This window comes from Erythrolamprus reginae, chromosome 1 (genome assembly GCF_031021105.1).
Source record: "Erythrolamprus reginae isolate rEryReg1 chromosome 1, rEryReg1.hap1, whole genome shotgun sequence".
Taxonomy (NCBI): domain Eukaryota; kingdom Metazoa; phylum Chordata; class Lepidosauria; order Squamata; family Dipsadidae; genus Erythrolamprus; species Erythrolamprus reginae.
The window spans coordinates 94,481,616-94,502,478 of record NC_091950.1 but is presented as its reverse complement, the minus strand read 5'-3'; the positions used below and the strand labels follow the sequence as shown (position 1 = coordinate 94,502,478).

Here is a 20,863-nt window from a genome sequence, read left to right as displayed (position 1 = left end):
TACTAAAGAATTATGACAAAAGATTTTTCTTTCATTCCTGGGAAGTGAAGTATGAATGTTATACAGTTGAAACTACAAGATAATATTGCTTGCAGTTAAAAAATAGTCATCATAATAGTAAAGAGGTTTTTTTTTTAAAAAAAAACCACTAACATACATGACTTTAGCTTCACTTTCACATTAATTTGCTCACCCTTCTTTAAATCTATTTTTTGTTCTTAGGGCTTAGTATAGAAAATACAATGGGGGCGTAATTTCTGACAACACATTTTGTATTATTATTTGGGGCCCAGGAAAACAAGAACCACAAGGAATTGAGAACACAGGAATTCAATCTGATTTATTGGAGAGGAGGAAGACTCCATAGCCCTCACCATTAAAACCCCATAAAGCAGTGCCATCACTTTGGCTGCATATCACTTATGAATATTATGATGAATTTCAAGTACAGAAATGACCCAAGCAGGGGAAACCTCTTCCAATCTCGGAGTGAAAAACAATGGCCTGATATGAAGCTCTGCAAACCCTTTGCTCAGGAAGTGAGCAAGCAATTTTAAACCTGTAACACTTGAAACTGGAGAGGCTATTTTCAGAATCCTATGGATACAAAGGAGAAGCAAGCAAAGGGGGAAATTTCTGGTCAGTCCATGCAGGCATTTATTTTCATAGGAAGTGCACAAGGAGTAAGCAGATTTAATTGCACTAATGAGTTACACTAATGTGAAAGTGGGTAACCTCGAAGGGCATTGGTAACCTCAGCTGCCTCTAGCAAGTGTACCTCACTGAAACTCGAGGCATCATTTCAGTGTGTTATTGGCAATTACTCTTCCTATTAAGCAACTGGCTTGTCTTCTTAGGAGACACACAGTATTTGGTGGCAGTTTCCAGATAAACCCACAGTGCAGCAGCAACAATCATGCAATTCGAAATGCAAAATGGCTACAACAGTAAACACCATTTCACAAGGAAATAAGTCTCCCACTCTGCTGAAATGAGAATACTCCAGTGGAAAAATATCACTGAGACATGGTATTTAGCATGCAGATGCAATGGGTGCTTTGGAGCAAAATACCTTTTATTATCTCAGGTATGAGATTAGCAATGTAGGCTGGGATGGAGCATTTATCTCTTCCAGTTCCTCTTTGATCAATAAAGCTATAGCAATTTATGAGAACAATCCCAGAAAGCCCAGGGGCAATCTGGTGCTTGGATAGGTGGAAGAAGCCTTCTTGAAAACTATTTTGTTTCAATATAGTCTGCAAGAGAACTATGGGGTTCACACAAGTCCATTGTTGTGATTCCGAAGGAAGGCAGTAGTAGCAATGGTTGTGCAACAAAAATGGGACACAGTGAATGGAGTGAATATAGTCAACACTCATTTCAGCTCCAATTTCTTTAAACATATAAAACAAAAGACAGCACCCAATGGATAACTGATTATAGGAAAGGTTAGATAACCCTTCCTTGCTTATCACTTGAAGATCTCCTCTCTCCTGCACAAATTTATCACCAGTCATATTTGCAAAATAAAAGAATCTTAACTAAGGCCAAGAGTGCTGACCTTTCACTGCATGCTGTATGTTTGTGCTTTTAAGCCACTATTCTAAAATGGTGCATCACACTGGTTCCTTAAGGCAGTAAGATTACCAAGGACAGAGGAATTTCACTCTACTCTGGAGCATCGGTTCTAGAGTCTCCACCAATGCAGCCAGTACTATAATTTGCCTCTTGAGTTCATGCAGAAGCATGAAAAATATTACACGCTACTTTCCTCCTTCCACAATATACTAGGTCCACCAACAGCAGTCAGGGAGACAAAGAGAAATATAAAGAGCAGCATCCCAATGACAGCTGCACCCTATCTCAATCCGTAGCAGCAGAGGGCTGTTCTCTGGAAAGGCCCAAACCTCAATCACTGAAGGCTGGGTTTTTGACAAAATATTAGTTTTCTAATACAAAAGAATTGTCCAGAAAACCTTTGAGTACAGGACAAGCATGTCCATTTTCTCTATTCTCAAGCATCCCTCGGCTATGCTCATCTTAGAAATTATCCAGTAGAGTTCCCATGTGGTGTTATCCAAGTCCAAATGGTGTTACACCGATGGCCAAGAGGTACAGTCTTCATAGATCATCAATATGAACCATAGCGGTCCTAAGGGAGAGAGAAGGGTGTGTGTGAATCACTTAAGAAACAAAAAACATGCTTGAAGATTTAGAGGCATTTGGCTATAAAAACTAGTCTGTTCTGCCGGGCTCTATGGTATGAGTCTCCCGAAAATTCAAGGGTACAAATTTCAGACACACACACACACTTGAAAGTTCAAAAACAATGTTCTTTATCAGAAAAATTCAAAAGAAACAAAGCACCCTTTTTGTATTGCAAAGAGCACTCGTCCCAAAACAACCTGGTAGTCTGTACAATCCCCTTAATCAGTCCTTAAGGACTTAGCTAGCAGCTGTGAAGGAACGTCACAGCCCTCCTTCCACGAAGTGAGACCCCCACACTTTGCTCTGCTTTGGTTTCAAAGTCATGAAAAATCAACAAAGTCTGGAAACAGCAAGACACAGTCCTGAAGAAATAACAATCAGATAATCTTCCACAACTGCCAGCTCTAATTACTGGAGCCCCACCCAAACACAGGTGGCCTCTCTTATCTCCTGTAATATTTCCTCAATTAGTCTCTTCTATGCATAATTCTGTGCATGCGTGGGTCTAACACTTCCTCATCCGAATCGACCGAAGATAATGGAGATTGGCTTCCTGGGCTGTGTGCCAAGCCCCCCTCTTCCAAGTCACCCCCACCTTCTTCGTCGGAGGAAACTGCACTATCTGACTCTGTTGGCAATAAAACAGGCCTATGACATCTTGATGTTTCCCCTGCATCCACCTCCACATTCCTTGAGGCAGGAGCTGGGCCAGAGCCAACCACAACATAGTCCAAAGCTGATAAACAAAACTTACTGCTTATAAGCCAATCACACCAAAAACAAAGGTGATCCTCCTAAGATCTGAACAGTGAGGTGGTCCACAAAAAAATATTATTGGAAAGCTCTATGCAATCCTCTCAGAATGTCACACAAGAGATCAGCGTGGGAATTTATTTTAGCTTCATTATTGGTCGAGATGGTATATGACTGTAATCACTTTCCCCTCACTTCTCACCTGCAGTGAGTTCATCACACCGTTGGCCAGGACAGCCATCTTGCCAGCAACCGATTTTACTCCCTGCTTGAACTGAGCAATGTCAGCTGCAGGTAGTACATTCCCAATGGATACACTACCTGCAGGGAAGAAAAAAATATAAATTTGAAACCTGAAGAGCTTTGCCAAATAAAGAAGCTACACTTTTGAGAGAGAACTTAACTGCTTGAACTCGCACATTTTTACAAGCCTTATTCTACTCACTGCTCTGTACCAAACTGTCCTCAATATGGAACTGAGGGCAGCAAGGCCATGGCGTTGAGTCATTAATTACCACAGTGCAGTTCCAAAAGAATAATCCTTTGGGGGTTTTGATGGACATACCCAAATTTGCTGTTTCGGATTCTCCGAAAAGATCAACCGAACTAATGGCATTGCTTCCTGAGAGCTGCTGGAGTCGGGATCTGGCCTCATACTGGTGGAAATAAAAAATATTTTAAAAAATAATGGAAATAAAAAGATTTTTTTAAAGGGGAGCGGGAGGAAATATTGATGAGGGACATTGCTATTTACAATGGACGGGCAGAGAAATCATAGAAAACCTACCTCCGCATCAACTTCTCGCCCAAAGAACATGTCAGATGAGATGGCTTTGGCACCCGCAAACTTCTGTTGAGCTTCGTTAGACTCTACTACTGATACCTTGCTCTCAGTTTCTTTTCTGTTGGTCGGTCTGAGCAGAAGAGAAAAGCACTGAAATCTTTCACTAACTCAGGGTGCTCAGGGGGAAAGCATTTTGAAATTCTCTGATATTTCCCTGACATTTCCCTGTAACTTGCAATCAAGTTGTAGATGACGTCATACCAAACGGCTACGCAGTGGAGAAATATCAGTAGCTGAGGAAGCAAGTTGTTGCCACAGTTATGCTTGACTACGCCAGGCAGCACAGTCCACTTTTTAAAAAAATGATTTTTACCTGACTTTTAAACATTTTAATACATTTTGGTTTTCTTCTGATTTATTCCACTTTTTCATAAATTCCCTGATATTTCCTGAACTGCCAATCTCCCTGATAATCAATGTACCCTCTAAGGTGCACAGCCATGCACCGAATCCCCCCCCCGCGCACCCTTTTCCAAGGCCGTGCAAGGAACCGCGGCTGCCCTAGCCCCTCCAGCCCCCCCGCCCGCTGCCCCCTGCCTCTCTTTCTCCTCTGCTTCCCTCCTTGGGGTGCGGCTCCTCCTGCAGCAGCAGCTGCAGCAGCGGTGGCAGCTGCGGCTTCTTGTCCTCCTGATCCAGCTGCTAGCCGCTCCGAACGCTTTGGAAATGTCCGCCCCGCCCGTCTCGCAGTCCCTTCGCCAAGAGCGCTTTCGTCCCGTCTGTCAACAAAGGGGCTGCAGGAGAGGCGGGGCAGGCATTCTTCTCATAGTGGAGGCTGGCGAAGGTTAGTTTGAATGTCGGGCGCGCGTGCTCCCCATCCTCCTGCCAGCCAGCCCGCCCAGAACATTCAAACTAAGAAAAACCTTCACTGGCCTTCACAGAGAAGAAAGGAAGAGAGAGAAAGAGAGAACGAGAGAGAGAGAGAGAGCAAGACAGAGCAAGATAGAGAGAAAATGAGAAAGAGAGAGAGAGAAAAAGGGAGAAAGAGATAGCAAGAGAGAGAGAACAAGAAAAAGTGTGTGAGAGAGAAAGAAAGCAAGAGTGAGAGAGAGAGAAAGCAAGAGAGAGAAAGAGCAACAGAAAGAGCAAGATAGAAAGGAGGGAGACAGAAAGTGAGAAAAAGAGAAAGAAGGGGGAGAGAGAGAAAGAAAGATAAAGAGATAGGAGAGAGCAAGAAAGAGGGGGGAGAGAGGAAGAAAGCGAGAGAGAGAGAAAGCAAGAGAGAGAGGAGTGGAAAGAAGAGAGAGAGAGAAATGATAGAAAAAAAGGGAGAAAAAAGAGAAATGAGAAAATGATTGAGGCAGAGAATGACAGGAAAGAGAGAGAAACACAGAGAGAAGTGACTTGATTTAAAGCATATGGTAAAAGCACTTAAATAATAACAGAGAGAAAAAACCCAGCCCTCACCTGTTCTTATTAATAGTTATGTTTTTGTTTTTGCTGGTTGTTTTAGTTTTAATAGTAATAGATTTTGGTTTTGTTTTATTATTAATTTCTTTTAATAAAAAGAAGGGATATTTATTTATTTGTTTATTTATACATACATACATACATACATACATACATACATACATACATACATACATACTTCTATGCTGTCCAGTCCCAAGGGGACTGCCAAACACTATACTTTTCCGCCCACATCGGAAAAAAATTAGAGGGAACATTGCTGATAATTCCCTGATTTCTCTGTTTTCCAGGTTTTCTGGACACCCTGTAACTATAAGTTTCAAGCAGATCCCTTCTACTGCCCATTCACATAGCCCTACATTAGAGCAAAGACTGTATTCCCCTTACTTTACCTGTCACCAATGGGTCGGATGCTTGACACTGTGATGTCTGCCTCCTCTTCTCTTTTGTCAAGTGCCCAGGAGGGCATTTCTGTTTCCCATTGTGAACCAAAACCATCTCCTAACGAGAATGGATTGTCTTTGTACCTAGGAACAAATGTGGGAAAGAAATCTATGTAGGCCAGATAGAGAAATACTAAGAGAACTAAAAAGTCAGCAAAGCTTAGTCGTACTTGGGTGGTCCAGATGTGAAGCTTCCTGTATCTTCAAAGAGGCCCAGCTGAGACCGAGAGGACTTTATACTCGCTGGTGTTTCTTGTTCTATTACTTGCATCTCAGACAGGATAGAATGCGAAATGGAACTAGAAGAAACAATACAAAGTTAAAAGGCCTGCCAGACTCCATACTTCCAAATATTTCTTCAATACTAGAATTACCTTGGCACATAATCACTTTCCACTTACTTAAACGAATTGCTTTTGCCATTTGATCACAGTTCATCTAGGTTAAAGAGAGCCTTCTGGATATTTTCATGATCCTTTTGACTTCCCCACTCTAAATAATTTAATAGCATTCATAAATTTGGCTGGTTCACTACTTAGGCCTAAGGCAATTTGTCTATGAACAAATTAGAACACGTTGGTCTCAACAATGAACCTTGAAGGACTCTAGTTCTTACTTCCATCTGTTGAGAAAATGACCCATTCATTCCTACACTATTTGTTTTTCACCAGTTACCATAGTAATCCATAAATGTACAGGTCTGATTAACCTGACAGATAAATTTACTGAACAGCTTTAAATAAGACTGTGTCAAATATTTTTTTGAAAATCCAACTATACAATAGGAACAGAGTTTCTATGTTCTCTTCAACTTGTTGGCTTAATGATACTCTACAACTGGGATTGACATCTTTAGGCCCATGTAGCTCACCACTCAAAATCATCTGGTCCACAGTCCCAAATATAAATACATATGTATGTATAGTCATGTGAAAAAGTATACCCCCTTTAAATTCTGTGGCTTTATGTATCAGTGCATAAGTAAGTCACCTAGCTCCTAGCAGTTCTTAAAAGTAGATAAATACAACTTAAGATTAACCACCTGTAACATATTGCACCATGTCATCATTTTACAAAAAGAAAAGTAAAATGGAGAAACCATCTATGAAAAATTAAATATATCTTATGATTCAATATTTATTTATTTATTTATTTATTTATCTATCTATCTATTTATTAGATTTGTATGCCGCCCCTCTCCGTAGAACCACCTTTAGTAGCAGTAACTTGAAGTAATCATTTTCTGCATGACTTTTTTAGTGTCTCGGATCACTTTGGAAGAATTTTTGTCCAATCTTCTTTACAATATTGTTGATTGAGGTTTGTGAGCATTTCTTTATGCACAATTCTCTTGAGGTCTCGCCACAGTATGGGTTGAGGTCTGGACTTTGACTGGGCCATTGCAACACCCTGATTCTTTCCCCCCAAAAGTCATTCTGTTGTCGAGTTGCTGGTGTTCTTGGGATCATTGCCATGTTGCATGACCCAATGTGGGCCCAACTTTAGCTGTCAGACAGGTGGACATTTGATTCTGAAATACTTTGGTATACAGAGAGGTTCATGGTCAACTAAATGATTGCAAGGTGCCCAGGTCCTGTGGCTGCAAAACAAACCCAAATCATCACCCCTCCATAATTGTACTTAATAGTTGGTACAAAATGTTTGTGCTGATATGCTGTGTCTGGTTTTTGCCAAATGTGACACTGAGCATTATGGGCAAATATTTCGATTTTGGTCTCATCTATCCAAAGAACTATGTCCCAGACATCTTGTGATTTGTTCAGAAATGGTAGTGGCATAGCCTTTGGCCCTATATGAAGAAGGCTGGCAAAATCTTTTTTTAAATAACCTCCAAAAGAATTTTCTTTGTTGAATCCATGCAACACTTCACAACTGGTTTCGTTATGTGCTTAATTACTGATTACTGCTTGCAACAGACTTTAAGCTGATTGCTCCAGAGTAAATTTCCGCAAACTCCTTGAGGTTCAAATTACATTACATTAGAGATTTCCAGTCTTCTTATAGCGAGCTTAAATTGAGTGAAAAACCAGATAATCAGATAATAATTTGACAGTGTTTATAAGACCTTTTAGGTAGATTCCATCAGAACTTGACAATTTGTTCCAATATCATGACTCAAGCTGACCTACAATACCTTCCCTTGTTAGTTCATCTGGCTTTCATGCTTCCAATCCTCTACCTAAGAAAATCCATACAAGTTCAGGCAATTTCCCTATATTTTCTGTAATGAAGACAGATGCAAAGGACTTGGCTCAATTTACCTGCAATGTCTATTATCGCTATATCCCTGAGAATCTCTTTTATTTTACTGGTCCAGCAGTTTCATTGGCTGGTTTTCTGCTTCAAAAATATTCAAATAAGATCTTAATAGGTGCTTTATCATTGTTATTTTTGCCATGCTGTCTTCATGTCTTTTTCTGCATCATCTTTTATTTATTTATAAAAATTTATTGGCCGCTCATCTTCCCACATGGTAACTAGGCAGCATCATCCTCATCCTTCTTTTTAATATTCTTTTATTAGCCTTTTTTAACTTTAGTTTGTGCTTTGTTAAAGAAAGGCTTCCCCTAACTTGTACACATTTCTGAATGCTATTTGACTATCACATTAGCCTCTGGCTAACTTTTCTTACTGCCAAGGGCCACAATAGAAATCACTCCTATGAAGGGGGCTGAATGTATACAACATCCAAACAGCCTTTGGAAAGAGCAAAGGCACAGATCAGGCCTGCTGAGACTGCTAACAGAAGGGGAGACATGTTTTTATTCTCCAATAAAGTAAATTACCTTCTGGACACCAAGCCCATGCCTAGTCTTTCAGCCTGCTCACGCTTCTTCCCTTCTAAGTTTTGAAGTTTCTTCTCCTCCTTCTTCCGATCAATTTTGAGCTCCTGATAGGCCAATCTCATTGAGGCCACTCTGTGAGAAAGACACCACACAAGCATCACCAAAGCACAGATTTCAAATAGAGTTCCTTAGTAGTGTACTGTATATATCATATCTGAGTCCATTTTTTTAAATATAAATATCGGAATTGACAACAGAGTAGTTGAATAGGATTATGATCCAGGCTCTATTCATGTGCAGGCACTGGCCATTATTTTATTTATAAATTCTCAGGTCTGAATTGGGCATCACATCTATTTTTATACTTCCCGAATTCATTCTCAAGTTCAATCCCCTTGTGAGCAAATCTACGCGTATCCTAACTGAAGAATGCTAGATATAAAAGGCACTCACATGGATTCCTCCGCTTGCTTCCTGTACTCAGCTGCTTGTTGCTCTTTCAGCTTTTCTGCCATCTGGGCTTGCCGTTCAACTTCTGTAAAACTCTGACTGCTCACTTTTTGAGCTCCAAGACCTTTTTTGGCTCCCAGCTAAAGAAAGGAAGCAGAAGACAATGTGAAAGTCACTAAACCTGAAAGATCAGAGGAATTTATTGTTATGAGCCGCCCCGAGTCTACGGAGAGGGGCGGCATACAAATCTAATAAAGAATAATAATAATAATTTGCATGAATTACAGCAACCTATGCAAGGGCCCAATAGAAATCAAGATATCCATTTATCATTCCATTTCAGAATTACTTTATCACAGAAAGCAAAGATACAAAACAATGTCTTCAATTTTGAAAGCTTTGCTGGATGAACCAAATGTGTGCATGGGGGTGGGAGTGGTGCTGGGAAAGGCATTTATTATCTTTGCTCCAAGATTATACCAGAAAGTCAAATACAAAAGTAAATATATTAATTTCTGAGGTGAAGAAACCATCTGCCCATGACAGTTAACTCACACTAAAAATAAATACAGGGTTACAGTAATCCCCCAAGAGCTAAATCCATGGCATTAAGAGGACCATTTCAAACCATTGGTATGCAGAAAGGTTTCCAGAGAACTGGATAACGATGCTGTCCACCAGGAGCAGAAGAAATGAAAGAAAAGAAGAACGATGCAAATCCTTATTAGCTTGCATAAAAAAAAAACAGTCAGTAGCCAGAGCAGAAAAGGAAGTTCTCACAAAAGGTCACTCAGAAGGGACATAACTTTGCCAGAAAAAGCAAACAGGTGCATGCCATGAAAAGGCTCTGATAACAAACTTACCCCTTTTTTTGCTCCACCTGCCTTCTTCTTTCCAATAAGGGAAGGCTTTATGTCTGTAATAAAGGCAACCAATGATGAGCTTAAACCGCTGTGGATACCAATACTTATCACAATATTTCAAAATTTTAATGGTTAAAAGACTACCATGGCCAAATGTCCTATAAACATTGTTAATATACTCAGCAGCTCCAGCAGCAGCACACATATTCAGTGTCAATACGACCAGCCATAACATGCAATTTCAAATTAGTAACCATTGGGCCTCCCCTTTCAGGTAAGAAAGTGATAGAATTATGACACTAACACCTGGTGACTTTGGTAGGCAGTGAGCTCAGAAGTGTCCGTGGGAAAAGACCAGTAAAAACAAAGTATTGCTGTAAACTTAAGAGGCATATGTTGCAGGTTGCTCAGTAGTTTCCACACAACCAAAGCAAGGAGAATGTAACTGCCCAAGTTGTGCCACGTGTGTCCACTTAACTAAGTGCCCAAATTCCAGAAGCAAAATATAATCTAAATTTCACTGCTAAGTAAGAGCAATTCCTTCCATGTTGGATTGAGATCTTAAAAAGTGCAAGACAGATAAACGTAGAGCTGGAAGCAGAACCCCAGAAATAGAAGGCAAATAGTCCATACAGAGCCAGTTACCTCTGGCCGGAGCTGCCCCTTGTGGACACAGACACATGGATGCGTCTGAAGGAGAAAGAGACATGCATGTATTTCATTCTAAAAAGATGTTTAGATGAAGGCTGAGATACAAGTCTGACCTTCAGCAAGATATCCCACGCAAGACTGGACTGTGGTCTGGTAAACAGAGGACCCGGAGTGTTGGGGGCAAATATGCTGATTCTGTAACCCGCTTAGAGAGGGCTGTAAAGCACTATGAAGCAGTATATAAGTCTAAGCGCTATTGCTATTGGAAATACTGAATAGACACTCAGAGATAAGCTAAGAGTACAGTAGTCCCTCGCTATACCGCGCTTCACCTACTGCGGCTTCACTTCATCGCGGGTTTTCAAGAAATATTAATGAGAAAAATCATTCGCGGATCTTCGCTGGTTCGCGGGTTTCTGAGGAAGTCGATCGGCAGATTTAAACAGCCCGCCGAACTCGATCGGCAGGTTTTTCAAAAAATATATATCTAAAATTGTAAATACTGTATTTAAATACTGTATCTAAAATAAATACTGTGTGGGAAGGGTTTATAAACACTTAAAACAATGAAAACTTACCAAACAATTACAATATAAATACTTAAATAAGTACTATCAGTCGATAAATTCCCCATCACGGATTTCACCTATCGCGGCCGGGTCTGGAACGTAACACCAGCGATAGGTGAGGGACTACTGTATTGTCAAAATGCATTTTAAAAATGGATTTGGCTTTTTTGCAGACAGGCTTATCCATGAATTTTGATGGTGATAGTTTTTTCTAAAATACCTGCATTTTTTTTAAAAAAAATCTATTTTTCATATATAAGCAGACTCTTGAAATTTAAACCAAAATACCATAAAAATGCAAGTCACGTTATCTGCAAGTGGCACATTTTTATGGTGTTTGGTTAAAATTTGGGTTGGTTAAAATTTTAGGGATGGTTTATGTGCTTATGTGAGTATATACAACATGTTTCATATATACAGCTCAAAAAATAAAGGGAACACTCAAATAACACATCCTAGATCTGAATGAATGAAATATTTTCATTGAATAGTTTGCTCTGTACAAAGTTAAATGTGCACAACAGCACGTGAAATTGATTGTCAATCAGTGTTGCTTCCTAGGTGGACAGTTTTATTTACTTGGAGTTATATTGTGTTGTTTAAGTGTTCCCTTTATTTTTTTTGAGCAGTGTATTAATTGATTAATAAATATACAAAATATATCACATATACTCACATGAAAAGTGACATTTAAATCAAGATAGTGTGTTTAAAGGTTTTTCTTATTAGGATTCAGTGCACCTTTCATATTCCTAGATGAAAAGACCATTGGTGTTATGAAAAGTTGTATTTTTCCCCCCTAAGAATATTTACATCAAAGTGAAGGGAGCATAAAAATAGAAATGGGGTATAAATAATATCTAATATCATAACATTAGACAATCAGGCCACAATCTGAATTAGTTGGATGTTACTCTTGAAGAACAAGCCAAGGCCATATCAGCTTGTTACTATCTCAATCCTCCTGAGAAATACTAGCTGAGGCTACAGAATCATAGTGATTTCAACAAATTCTAGGAAAATCCTTCTGACAGATAACCTATTTAACAGAGAATCAGACTTGACTCAGGCTGTTACAAACTCTTCAGAATTAAAACGTTTAAAAATAGAAGCTGGATGGCTTTCAATTAGAAATAATTATAGCTACCTCTGAACAGTGAGGGATTAGACAAGTTGACATTTTAATGTTCTCTCCAATGATTCTACAGTTTCCCAAAAGATGAACTCTATGTTATTGAACTCCTACCGTGTTTCCTCGAAAATAAGACCTGTTTTATATTTTTTGAGCCGTGAAATAAGTGCTTGGCCTTATTGCCATGCACTCAAAAGCCCGATTAGGCTTATTATCAGGAGATGTCTTATTTTTGGGGGGGGAGGGGGACTGCAATAAGCAGTTTGAAATGAGAACTATTCATCTTCTCAACCCAGTTTAGCATCTGAAATGGAATTGAATTTGAATTGAATTTATTAGATTTATTTTATTAGACTATGAAATAAATCCATGGTCAGTGCAAATCATCTGAAGTAAAACTGAGGATCGCTAGCAGCACTTTGCATTAAAGAAAACAAAGGAGATATGTATACACTTACCAAGGGAGCCTTTTGGAGAAGTGCTCAATAACTCAATAGATGGACCTTGGTCAGCCTCTACAGAGTAAAAAAAAAAGTATCCCAAACTGTGATGGTCTAGAACAGGGGTGTCAAACTCGATTTCATTGAGGGCCGCATCATGGTTGTGTTTGACCTCAGGATGGGAGATGGGGGGGCACGAGGCTGGTGGGGACATGGCCAGCTCAACGTCACTCATTGAGGCTGTGTTTTTGGCCATGACAGCTTCCTGCAGCCCTCTGCCAGAAAAAAGAGCCTCCCCAAGTTCCGTTTTCGCTGGCACAGGACTGCAGGAGACTATCGCACCCAAAAAAGAAGCACGGATGCTCATTTTCACTGGCAGTGGAACCATGGGCCGATCCTTTGCGGGCCCACAGACCAGATCTAAGCAGTACATGGGCCGGAACTTTGAGTTTGACTCCCCTGGTCTACAATCCTTAGACATACCCCAAAGCACCACAATTCCATAAAGAAACTACTGAAATACTCTTTAACTGGGAAAAAATGTTCAATTCAGAAAAACAAAATAAAGTAACTACATGTATCACTGAACCGATTACATAGTTTTTGTATAGTCTGCATGACTTGGATTGTTTGCTGATCATCAAGCTTAATAGCAACCAAGATTCATTTTATCCAATGGAGATATTTAATATGGAAAGAGAAACTAAGTATTTGGCTTCTGCTTTGGTACTTACGTGGAACCTCATTATTTTCAGATGGCTTTGCTGGTTTCTCCAAATCTGATTTGGACTCTACTGTGCCTGGCTCCATCTTATCCCAGTTATTGCAAGCCTTAAGGGGAAAAAAATCAGTTCTTAGAAAGGCTGAATGACGTTAATTCATAACTCAAACAAGATCTGGCCTAATAAGTCATATATTTCTCCAACATTGTAGACAGTGAATATTACTACTATCTTAAAGATAGGTTCTATTCTAATAGAATTATGATATTAAACATAATAGTCATCAATTATGATCCTAACACAAAGAAAAAATATTCCAGCCATGAGGTATATACAGGTAGTCCTCCAGGGTGGGTTCCACTTACCTTCGTCACTGGTTCACACTGTGACAGAACCGAAACTGTGACACCAATCCTACGTCATCAGCGGGTCACTAACGATTCGGGCAATCAGGTCCAAACCAGGAGGAACCCACCCCTGGCAGTCCCTGACTTAAAACAGTTCATTTAGTGACCACCGAAGATGCAACAGCACAGAAAAAAGTGACTTATGACTGTTTTTTACACTTATGACCAATGCAGCATCCCCGTGATCATGTGATCACATTTTGCAATCTCCTGACAGTCAGTCAGTTGGGAAGCCAGAGTCACTTAACAACCATATTACTAACATAGCAACTACAGTGATTCACTTAACAACTGTGGCAAAAAAAGGTTGTAAAATGGGACAAAACGTACTCGTCTCACTTAACAGTAGAAAATTTGGGCTCAATTGTGGTCACAAGTTGAGAATTATCTGTACCCCATTTCTGATACTAGCCAGACAATCACTTCTAAGAAATTCACAAGAAGGGGAAGACATTATATACATTGACTAGTCTAAGAGCATTATATTCAGTTTGAACAAAGACATAGAAACTTTTGTTAATAAGTATTGTCCAAATGGTTTGTATTTTAATGAAAGCAATACAAGATTTACACATACAAGAACAGTGTAAAATTCCAGCTCCTTTAATTAGAGCAGCCTTTACAATCTGTTACCCTGATAGATTTGCTGGAACTTCAACTCATGGGGTATCTGACAACTTCAACACATCTCGAAGCTACAAAGCTGGGGAAAGCTTTGAAAAAGATCAACTATGTCCAGTACTATCATACGTAGCACTATCCTGATTCATTACAAAGGAATACAGTATATGATGGCAGCTCAGAATTGCAATTTAAAAAAATATGAAAATGGCAATTTCTGACCAGGTTCACCATAAACTGGTACTCAGTTAAAAGGTACAATATAGGTAGTCATGGCAAACATCTGTAACTAGGCCCCAGGAACTCATTTACTAAATGATGTGATCATACAGGAAAAATATCATATGACCAGATCATATCACAATTGCAGACCCAGTTGCAGTTAAGCAAATCCTGTGTGGTTGTTAAGCATGATATCACAGGATCACAACAGTTTCTCCATTAATTTTGTTAATCACTAAAGGGTGAATATAGTGAACATGTGACTGTGGGATGCTGTAACAGCCACAACTTCAAAGATTGGCTGTGAGTCTCCTTCTTCTCCCTATTGTAACTACAAATGACTCCTGAATGAGTGGCCGCTAACCAAGGATTATCTGTATTGATGAAAACTCATCAGATAATCCTACAAGGAAGATCTGTAATTGAAAAGCGCAATTCAAGTTGGCTCAATATACCTGTGTGTGCTCCAAGAAAAAATCAGCATCATTCCTTTCCAAAGAGTGGCCAGGAATCCCACTCAGGCCATCAATCAGGAGCTAAAAATGGAGAGGATCATCTATGGATTTTTAGAGCAAGTCTTATAATTTCCCATCACCCCCAACAGTGCACAGACTTATTGGTCCTTACATCATTTCCATACTTGGCCATGGCAGCACTTGCCAGCTGTTGGATCTTCTCTCGGTACATGTGAGCAGCACGGCTATTATACTTGGCAGGGGCATCTGAGGTTGTACAGCCATGCTGGCAGAAAAAAGCTGTCTGAAAACAGAGAACATATAGTTGAAAATATCTCATATATTATTTGTTGTGAGCTGCTCCGAGTCCTTGGAGAGGGGCAGCATACAAATCTAATAAATTATTTATTATTATTATTATTATTAAAAGGAAAACACTGAAATATAGATATTTCAAAATATACTGTAGATATGTAGTGATTGAGCTTCAATGGTGTTGGATAATCCAGAAATATTGAAAAAATTACTATGTAATTTTAAAAAATAGTTCACTAATAACTATTCAATAAGTTATTCACCAGCTACCCAATCACAGCATTCACTTAAAAAAAGGAACAATTTAAAAAATACAATGCCTATAATCAGAGAATATAATTTCAACTGGCCCTTACCGCATTGGCATTACTACCCACTTGCATACACCTCAACTGAAACCAGCTCCAGTTAGAATCTAGCTCTGTAGACCTACAAGGGGACAAGATTGGCATTATATATTATACACACGTTCACCATGCAGATGTCAATGATTTCTAAAAGCCAAAATGCCCTTCTATCACAATATAATCTGTTGTCCTGTCAAAAAATACAATTTCATTTCTCTTAGTATGGTACTTACACACAACGGATAGGAAAAAGCAAGCCCATTCCAAGCTTTTAATCAATTTGCAGGAAGATAAAGATCACCTTATTATATATATATATCAGCTTTCCCCAAATTGTGTTTTTCGGAGCCATTAACACTACAAGTCTGACTATCTAGGGGGCTTGATTTAGGGAATGCTGCCTTTTATTATATTTCTCCAGTGCGGAATTCTATTTTTTTTTCTGACAAATTGGGAATAATTATTAGTTTATGATTTATTCATCAGATTTATATCCCTTCACAATCATAAACAGACCTTTGGCAACTTGCAACAACAAAATAAAACAAAAGCTTACAAAAATGTAACATTGTAAAAACGCACAAAAAGTATATCAGAAACTTCAATTTTTTTAAAAAAAACTGCCTGGTGTAGTGCCCGCAAACATCTCTTTTTTTCTAGAAGGTAAATAATGTTGGGCACAAACAACCCCATAATGGGAGATCATTACAAAGAGCAATCCCTATCACAGAAAGGCATTGCGTCCAGGTTCACACACACCTCAACCTCCTCACAACAGGGAAAAAGCAGCTGCTTCTCTTAATGGATTGGTCAATGAAAATAAGAAGTCCTGAGGGTAGCCTGGTGCTAATAAAGAGATTTATAGGCTAAAGCTAGCTGTTTAAATTGCACACAGAACTTAATAGAAAGCCTGTGGAGGGCTCCTAAAATAGATGTAGTGTGTGCCCAGAAAACATCTGTGAGCACCTACCCAATTCATTTTATAACATTTTAAACAGAAAACAAATAAGCTAAAGCTATAGAGTTGACACTTTAACAGGGCAGGGAATTTGTGATTGTTGATGGTTATGAATTACAACCTGTAGCATTCCTCAACATTGGTTATACTGGATAGGGCTGCTGAATCAATGCACTGGCAGAGCAAATGATTCTTTATACCTATCTATAAACTGTAATACTGCAATATAAATAATTTAACATTTTGTTAACACTTCCTTAACAATCTTCTGTGAGTAGGTCTCTAATTTTTTAGATTTCACAAATATATTGAAATGAGATGTTATAACAAAGAGAAAAAATGCACATTTAATAACTACGGTAATTCACTTTTCACAAATGCCTGTTATTTGTTAACTATTACAGAACAACTACTTACAAGTGTAAAATAGGGGAATTAATAAAAATGAAAATGTTTTATAATCATTTTCTATCCTCTTAGAAGCAAAGACAGATAAAAAGATAAAATATGGAACAATTAGTCAGCTTATATGCAGGACAATACATATTAGAATTTTTTCTAAATGTTGAGAATAAGTTCAAAAACTTAATGAATGCATTTGCACATCACATAAGTGACATGCTTACTGAAATACAGGACTTTATAAATGCAAACAGGTGTGGCTAACAAAATGCAAACAACTTCTTCAGTGGGGGGGAGACATATTCAAACAAGTGGTGATGATGACGATGATGAGTAATCCAGAACTCTACCATGTACATTCATCAAATAAGTCAAAGTCTATGGTTTGCTAATTGGTTGTGCATAACTAAACCATATATAGCCTGCACTGTCATACAAACTCAAATACTTCAAATAATTCATCCACAGAATTTGGAAAGAGTCTTATCACTGAAAAAAAATCTGAAGATAAGTAAAGCAGACTCTCTAAAATAGCATTTAGCCATAATACTCAATGAGGTACAGGCAAGATTTAGAGTAAATGATTAATGACTAATCTATTCAGACCATTTTCTAGGGTCAGTTATTCAGAGTTCACAAGAGAAATAGGGTTTCCCCCCTATCTCTGAGTGAGTATTGGACTCCTGACAACTGCCTGGACTAGACGTCTTCAAACTTGGCAACTTTAAGACTTGTGGACTTCATAGCTGGCTGGAGAATGCTGGGAGTTGAAGTCCACAAGTTTTAAAACTACAGTACCTTGTTTGAAGACCTGTGGCCTGGACAAACCCCTGCAAGTTTTCTAAGCAAGATTTCAGGACTAAGAAATGTGACTGGCTTTATGCCTCAGCCTGGAGGTGCTGATACCTTAACCCTATCCCAAACTTGAACTCACCGATACAATATAAAGTGTCAGAATTATGCCATCTTGCATATTTATATTTGGTTATATGGCTATATGCATAATTTTATTTAGTCATGTTTATGTAATGTATATTGGAGGTAGTAGTGACTCTTTGAGAGCTGTATTCAATGAAATTTCCTTTTAATGTATGTCAATTAGTATACATTTAAAGTGACTATATATTCTAAGTTGTATTTTTAGGGCAGCAAAATTTTAGGATACAAAATAATGTTGTTGTTTTTAATCGTATACTCAAAAATGTATACATTGATCAAGTTATTTGATACCAATAAACTAGGATTTGGGAAATAAGCAGTCCTTGATCATCTGTCATGCATAAATTATTAAATAACTCAACTTGAAAATATGCAAAGGACTCTATACACATAAGGAAAATAAAACTCAGTTGTGCTCTTGAGAATCATTAAGATAGATCTGCTCGATGCCATATATACATACATATGTTTTGTTTTTTCCTGTCGAATCACCGTGGTATACCCAAATATGGGAAGGAAGATACTGCTTCCTTTTTGTCACTGGGCCTCTCCAGGAGGCCATTCAAAGCAGTTAAATTTTTTTTATAGCCAACAAACTATATTCTATATGTGTAATATGATAATGAAAAGGAAGGAAAACTAGTATAGATCCATTTCAAGCTATTTTACTTTCATCAGCTAGCCATACCCTTATCTGGATTTGACAGTCCATGTTCAAATCCCGGTAAGGGTGTGGCTGAGTCCTATTGGAATGGGTGGCATATAAATAACAATAACAACAAAAACAACAACAACAATAATAATTGATAATGGTAATAGTAATAATAGCAATAGATAATAATAGCTGATGAGAGCAAATTATTATTATTGGGTTTTTATTATTATTATTATTATTATTATTATTATTATTATTATTATTATTATTATTAAGATTTGTATGCCGCCTCCTGCGAATACTCGGGGAGGGGCTTGAAATATATCTATAGTCCCTTTCCTTTCATTATCAGCAAAATTGTGTCACACACACACACACACACATATATTTACTTATGCAATCAGGCAAATGATGTGAATTCTAACCCATAATCTAAGCAGCCCTTGATACTATTTTAACGCGTTTTAGTCCGCATCCAGGCCCGAATTTACCGGATGAAGCTGACATGAACGCCCAGCGAGCGGTGGATTCCGGAGCAGTCGATACAAAGAAACACCCCGTAGGTGATACTGGCCCAACTCGGGTTCTTTGCCCCGCAGTCGAAACAGGACTACAAGAAACAAAACGAAGCAAACATTAGGGTCAATGTAAAATGAAAGCCGTCTCTCAGGATGCCTTCAACCGAATCCATCACCTAGGCAACCACTCATTTTCCCTCAGCAGCCACTACGGTCCTTTAGGTGGCGGACCGCTACGCGACAACGCGGAGGCTCCTCTCTTTCTCTTCTGGCTCGCCACAGTCGGGTACGGAGTCAAGTGGTCACCGGCGAGGACGGCGAGAGAGATTATGGATCAAAAGCCGGGTCAATTCCGCCCTGAAAAACCTCTCGTGAACTGGACGGCCATCACCGAGCGTAAAACCCAGTTTCCCCGTCAGGTACCTTATTGGCTGGCGCAGCTCGCAGACGCTTGAAAAGGGTCTGGATTTCCATCCGGCTGGGCCCCGCCGCCATGTTTTCTTTCTCCCACCATTCACAGTACTCGGCAACCGGTCCCGGCGTGGGCCAATCCGCGTGAGCGGGGCGGGCTTCCACGGATTATGGGGCCCAGTTAGGGTCAATTTAGTGCGGCCTCCATGAGGCGAAGTCCTTGGCGGGAACTAGAGTTACAGCCCTGTGAAGTTGCTGGGAAGCAGAGGACAAGGCACGAACCCTGTTCTGACATTAACTGCTCCAACTGGCAAAAAGGGGAAAAGGTTGATCTTTTTCACAGGCTTGGCGCCCGTTACAGCCTTTCGACATCTCGAATCGGGAGGGCGGGGTCTAATCAGATAGGGGCGGGGCTTTGTAGACCGATTCTGTACAGAAATTGATTTTTCCCCTTTTTTTAAAAACAAATACTGTAATTTAATTTTATTATAGACACAAACAAACATAAACAACACCTTATAAAAACATTGGGCGATGTGTGGCAGTCCTGCTTCTTATTTTCTATAATGATATTTCTATATTATCATCATTTAATATTTCTAATACACATTTTATTTAACATAGGTCTTACATCGGTATCTCTTTTATTCCCATACACTCAACCGATCATCTTCTTTCCCTGTTATTTAAGTTAGTTGACTAATTGATTGTCTTTATTTTATTTTTCATTTTCCCCGACTTTCTAACCAAAGGTAAAATTTATTCCAGCTTTGGTAGTATTCCCACTCATCTTTATCTTTTATTTCCATTGTTAATTTGTCCATTTGTGCACAGATCATAAATTTTTCTAATAATTAATCTTCCGTTAGTATGTTTTCACTTTTCCACTGTTGTGCAAAAATTAATCTTGCTGCAGTTGTTATGTGCAGAATTAAGTAAATTTGACATCTTTTGCATCTTTCGTGGGCTATTCCCAGTTGAAATAGTTCCCGTTTTCAATTTTCTTTTCCAGTATCTAACCATTTTTGAACTCTGTTCCAGAATATTTTTGTCTTGTTGCAAAGCCACCACATATGATAATAAGAGCCATTCTCTTTCCTACATTTCTAACATTTAGGTGAATGAATACTTTCCTTCTATCGGCATTCCCAAAGACCCTGAACTGAAAAAGAAATGGATGTTTTTCTGTGAATCGGGTTGAACTAGGCACCAAAAAATATTTTGGATCCCCGGTCCTGGCGCCTTCCTGTCCTCTCAGCGCTTCAGTCAAAGAGCTTTGCCAGCTGGAGAATTCTGGGAGTTGAAGTCTGCACATCATAAAAGT

The 20,863-nt window shown here is 39.0% G+C and overlaps 1 protein-coding gene across 4 annotated transcripts; it reads right to left on the bottom strand.

Moving 5' to 3' along the window:
- Window positions 1-314: 314 nt before the first annotated feature.
- Window positions 315-19,856, bottom strand: ARFGAP2 (ARF GTPase activating protein 2). Of its 4 annotated transcripts, XM_070759889.1 has the most exons (17): window positions 19,552-19,697; window positions 19,102-19,220; window positions 15,666-15,738; window positions 15,167-15,298; window positions 14,995-15,075; window positions 13,302-13,398; window positions 12,586-12,642; window positions 10,421-10,465; window positions 9,776-9,828; window positions 8,916-9,052; window positions 8,463-8,594; window positions 5,826-5,954; window positions 5,605-5,739; window positions 3,749-3,875; window positions 3,527-3,617; window positions 3,164-3,282; window positions 315-2,152 (listed from the first exon to the last, which is right to left on the bottom strand). In XM_070759889.1, the coding sequence occupies exons 1-17, from the start codon at window positions 19,621-19,623 to the stop codon at window positions 2,132-2,134; spliced, it is 1,620 nt and encodes a 539-aa protein (XP_070615990.1). In that variant the 5' UTR covers window positions 19,624-19,697; the 3' UTR covers window positions 315-2,131. The 4 variants fall into 4 exon arrangements, with proteins under 4 accessions (XP_070615990.1, XP_070616007.1, XP_070615999.1 ...); XM_070759906.1 differs by lacking the exon at window positions 14,995-15,075 and having other exon boundaries at window positions 19,552-19,698; XM_070759898.1 differs by lacking the exon at window positions 10,421-10,465 and having other exon boundaries at window positions 19,552-19,696.
- Window positions 19,857-20,863: the final 1,007 nt, after the last annotated feature.

What these genes read in the sequence shown, in the direction of transcription:
- ARFGAP2 (XM_070759889.1), bottom strand. Translation starts at nt 19,623, where the DNA reads ATGGCGGCGGGGCCCAGCCGGATGGAAATCCAGACCCTTTTCAAGCGT. An exon ending in TGAAAATAATGAGGTTCCAC is followed by an intron (nt 12,643 to 13,301) that starts GTAAGTACCAAA and finishes TTTACTCTGTAG; the next exon opens with AGGCTGACCAAGGTCCATCT. An exon ending in GTGTGATGAACTCACTGCAG is followed by an intron (nt 2,153 to 3,163) that starts GTGAGAAGTGAG and finishes TCTCTCCCTTAG; the next exon opens with GACCGCTATGGTTCATATTG.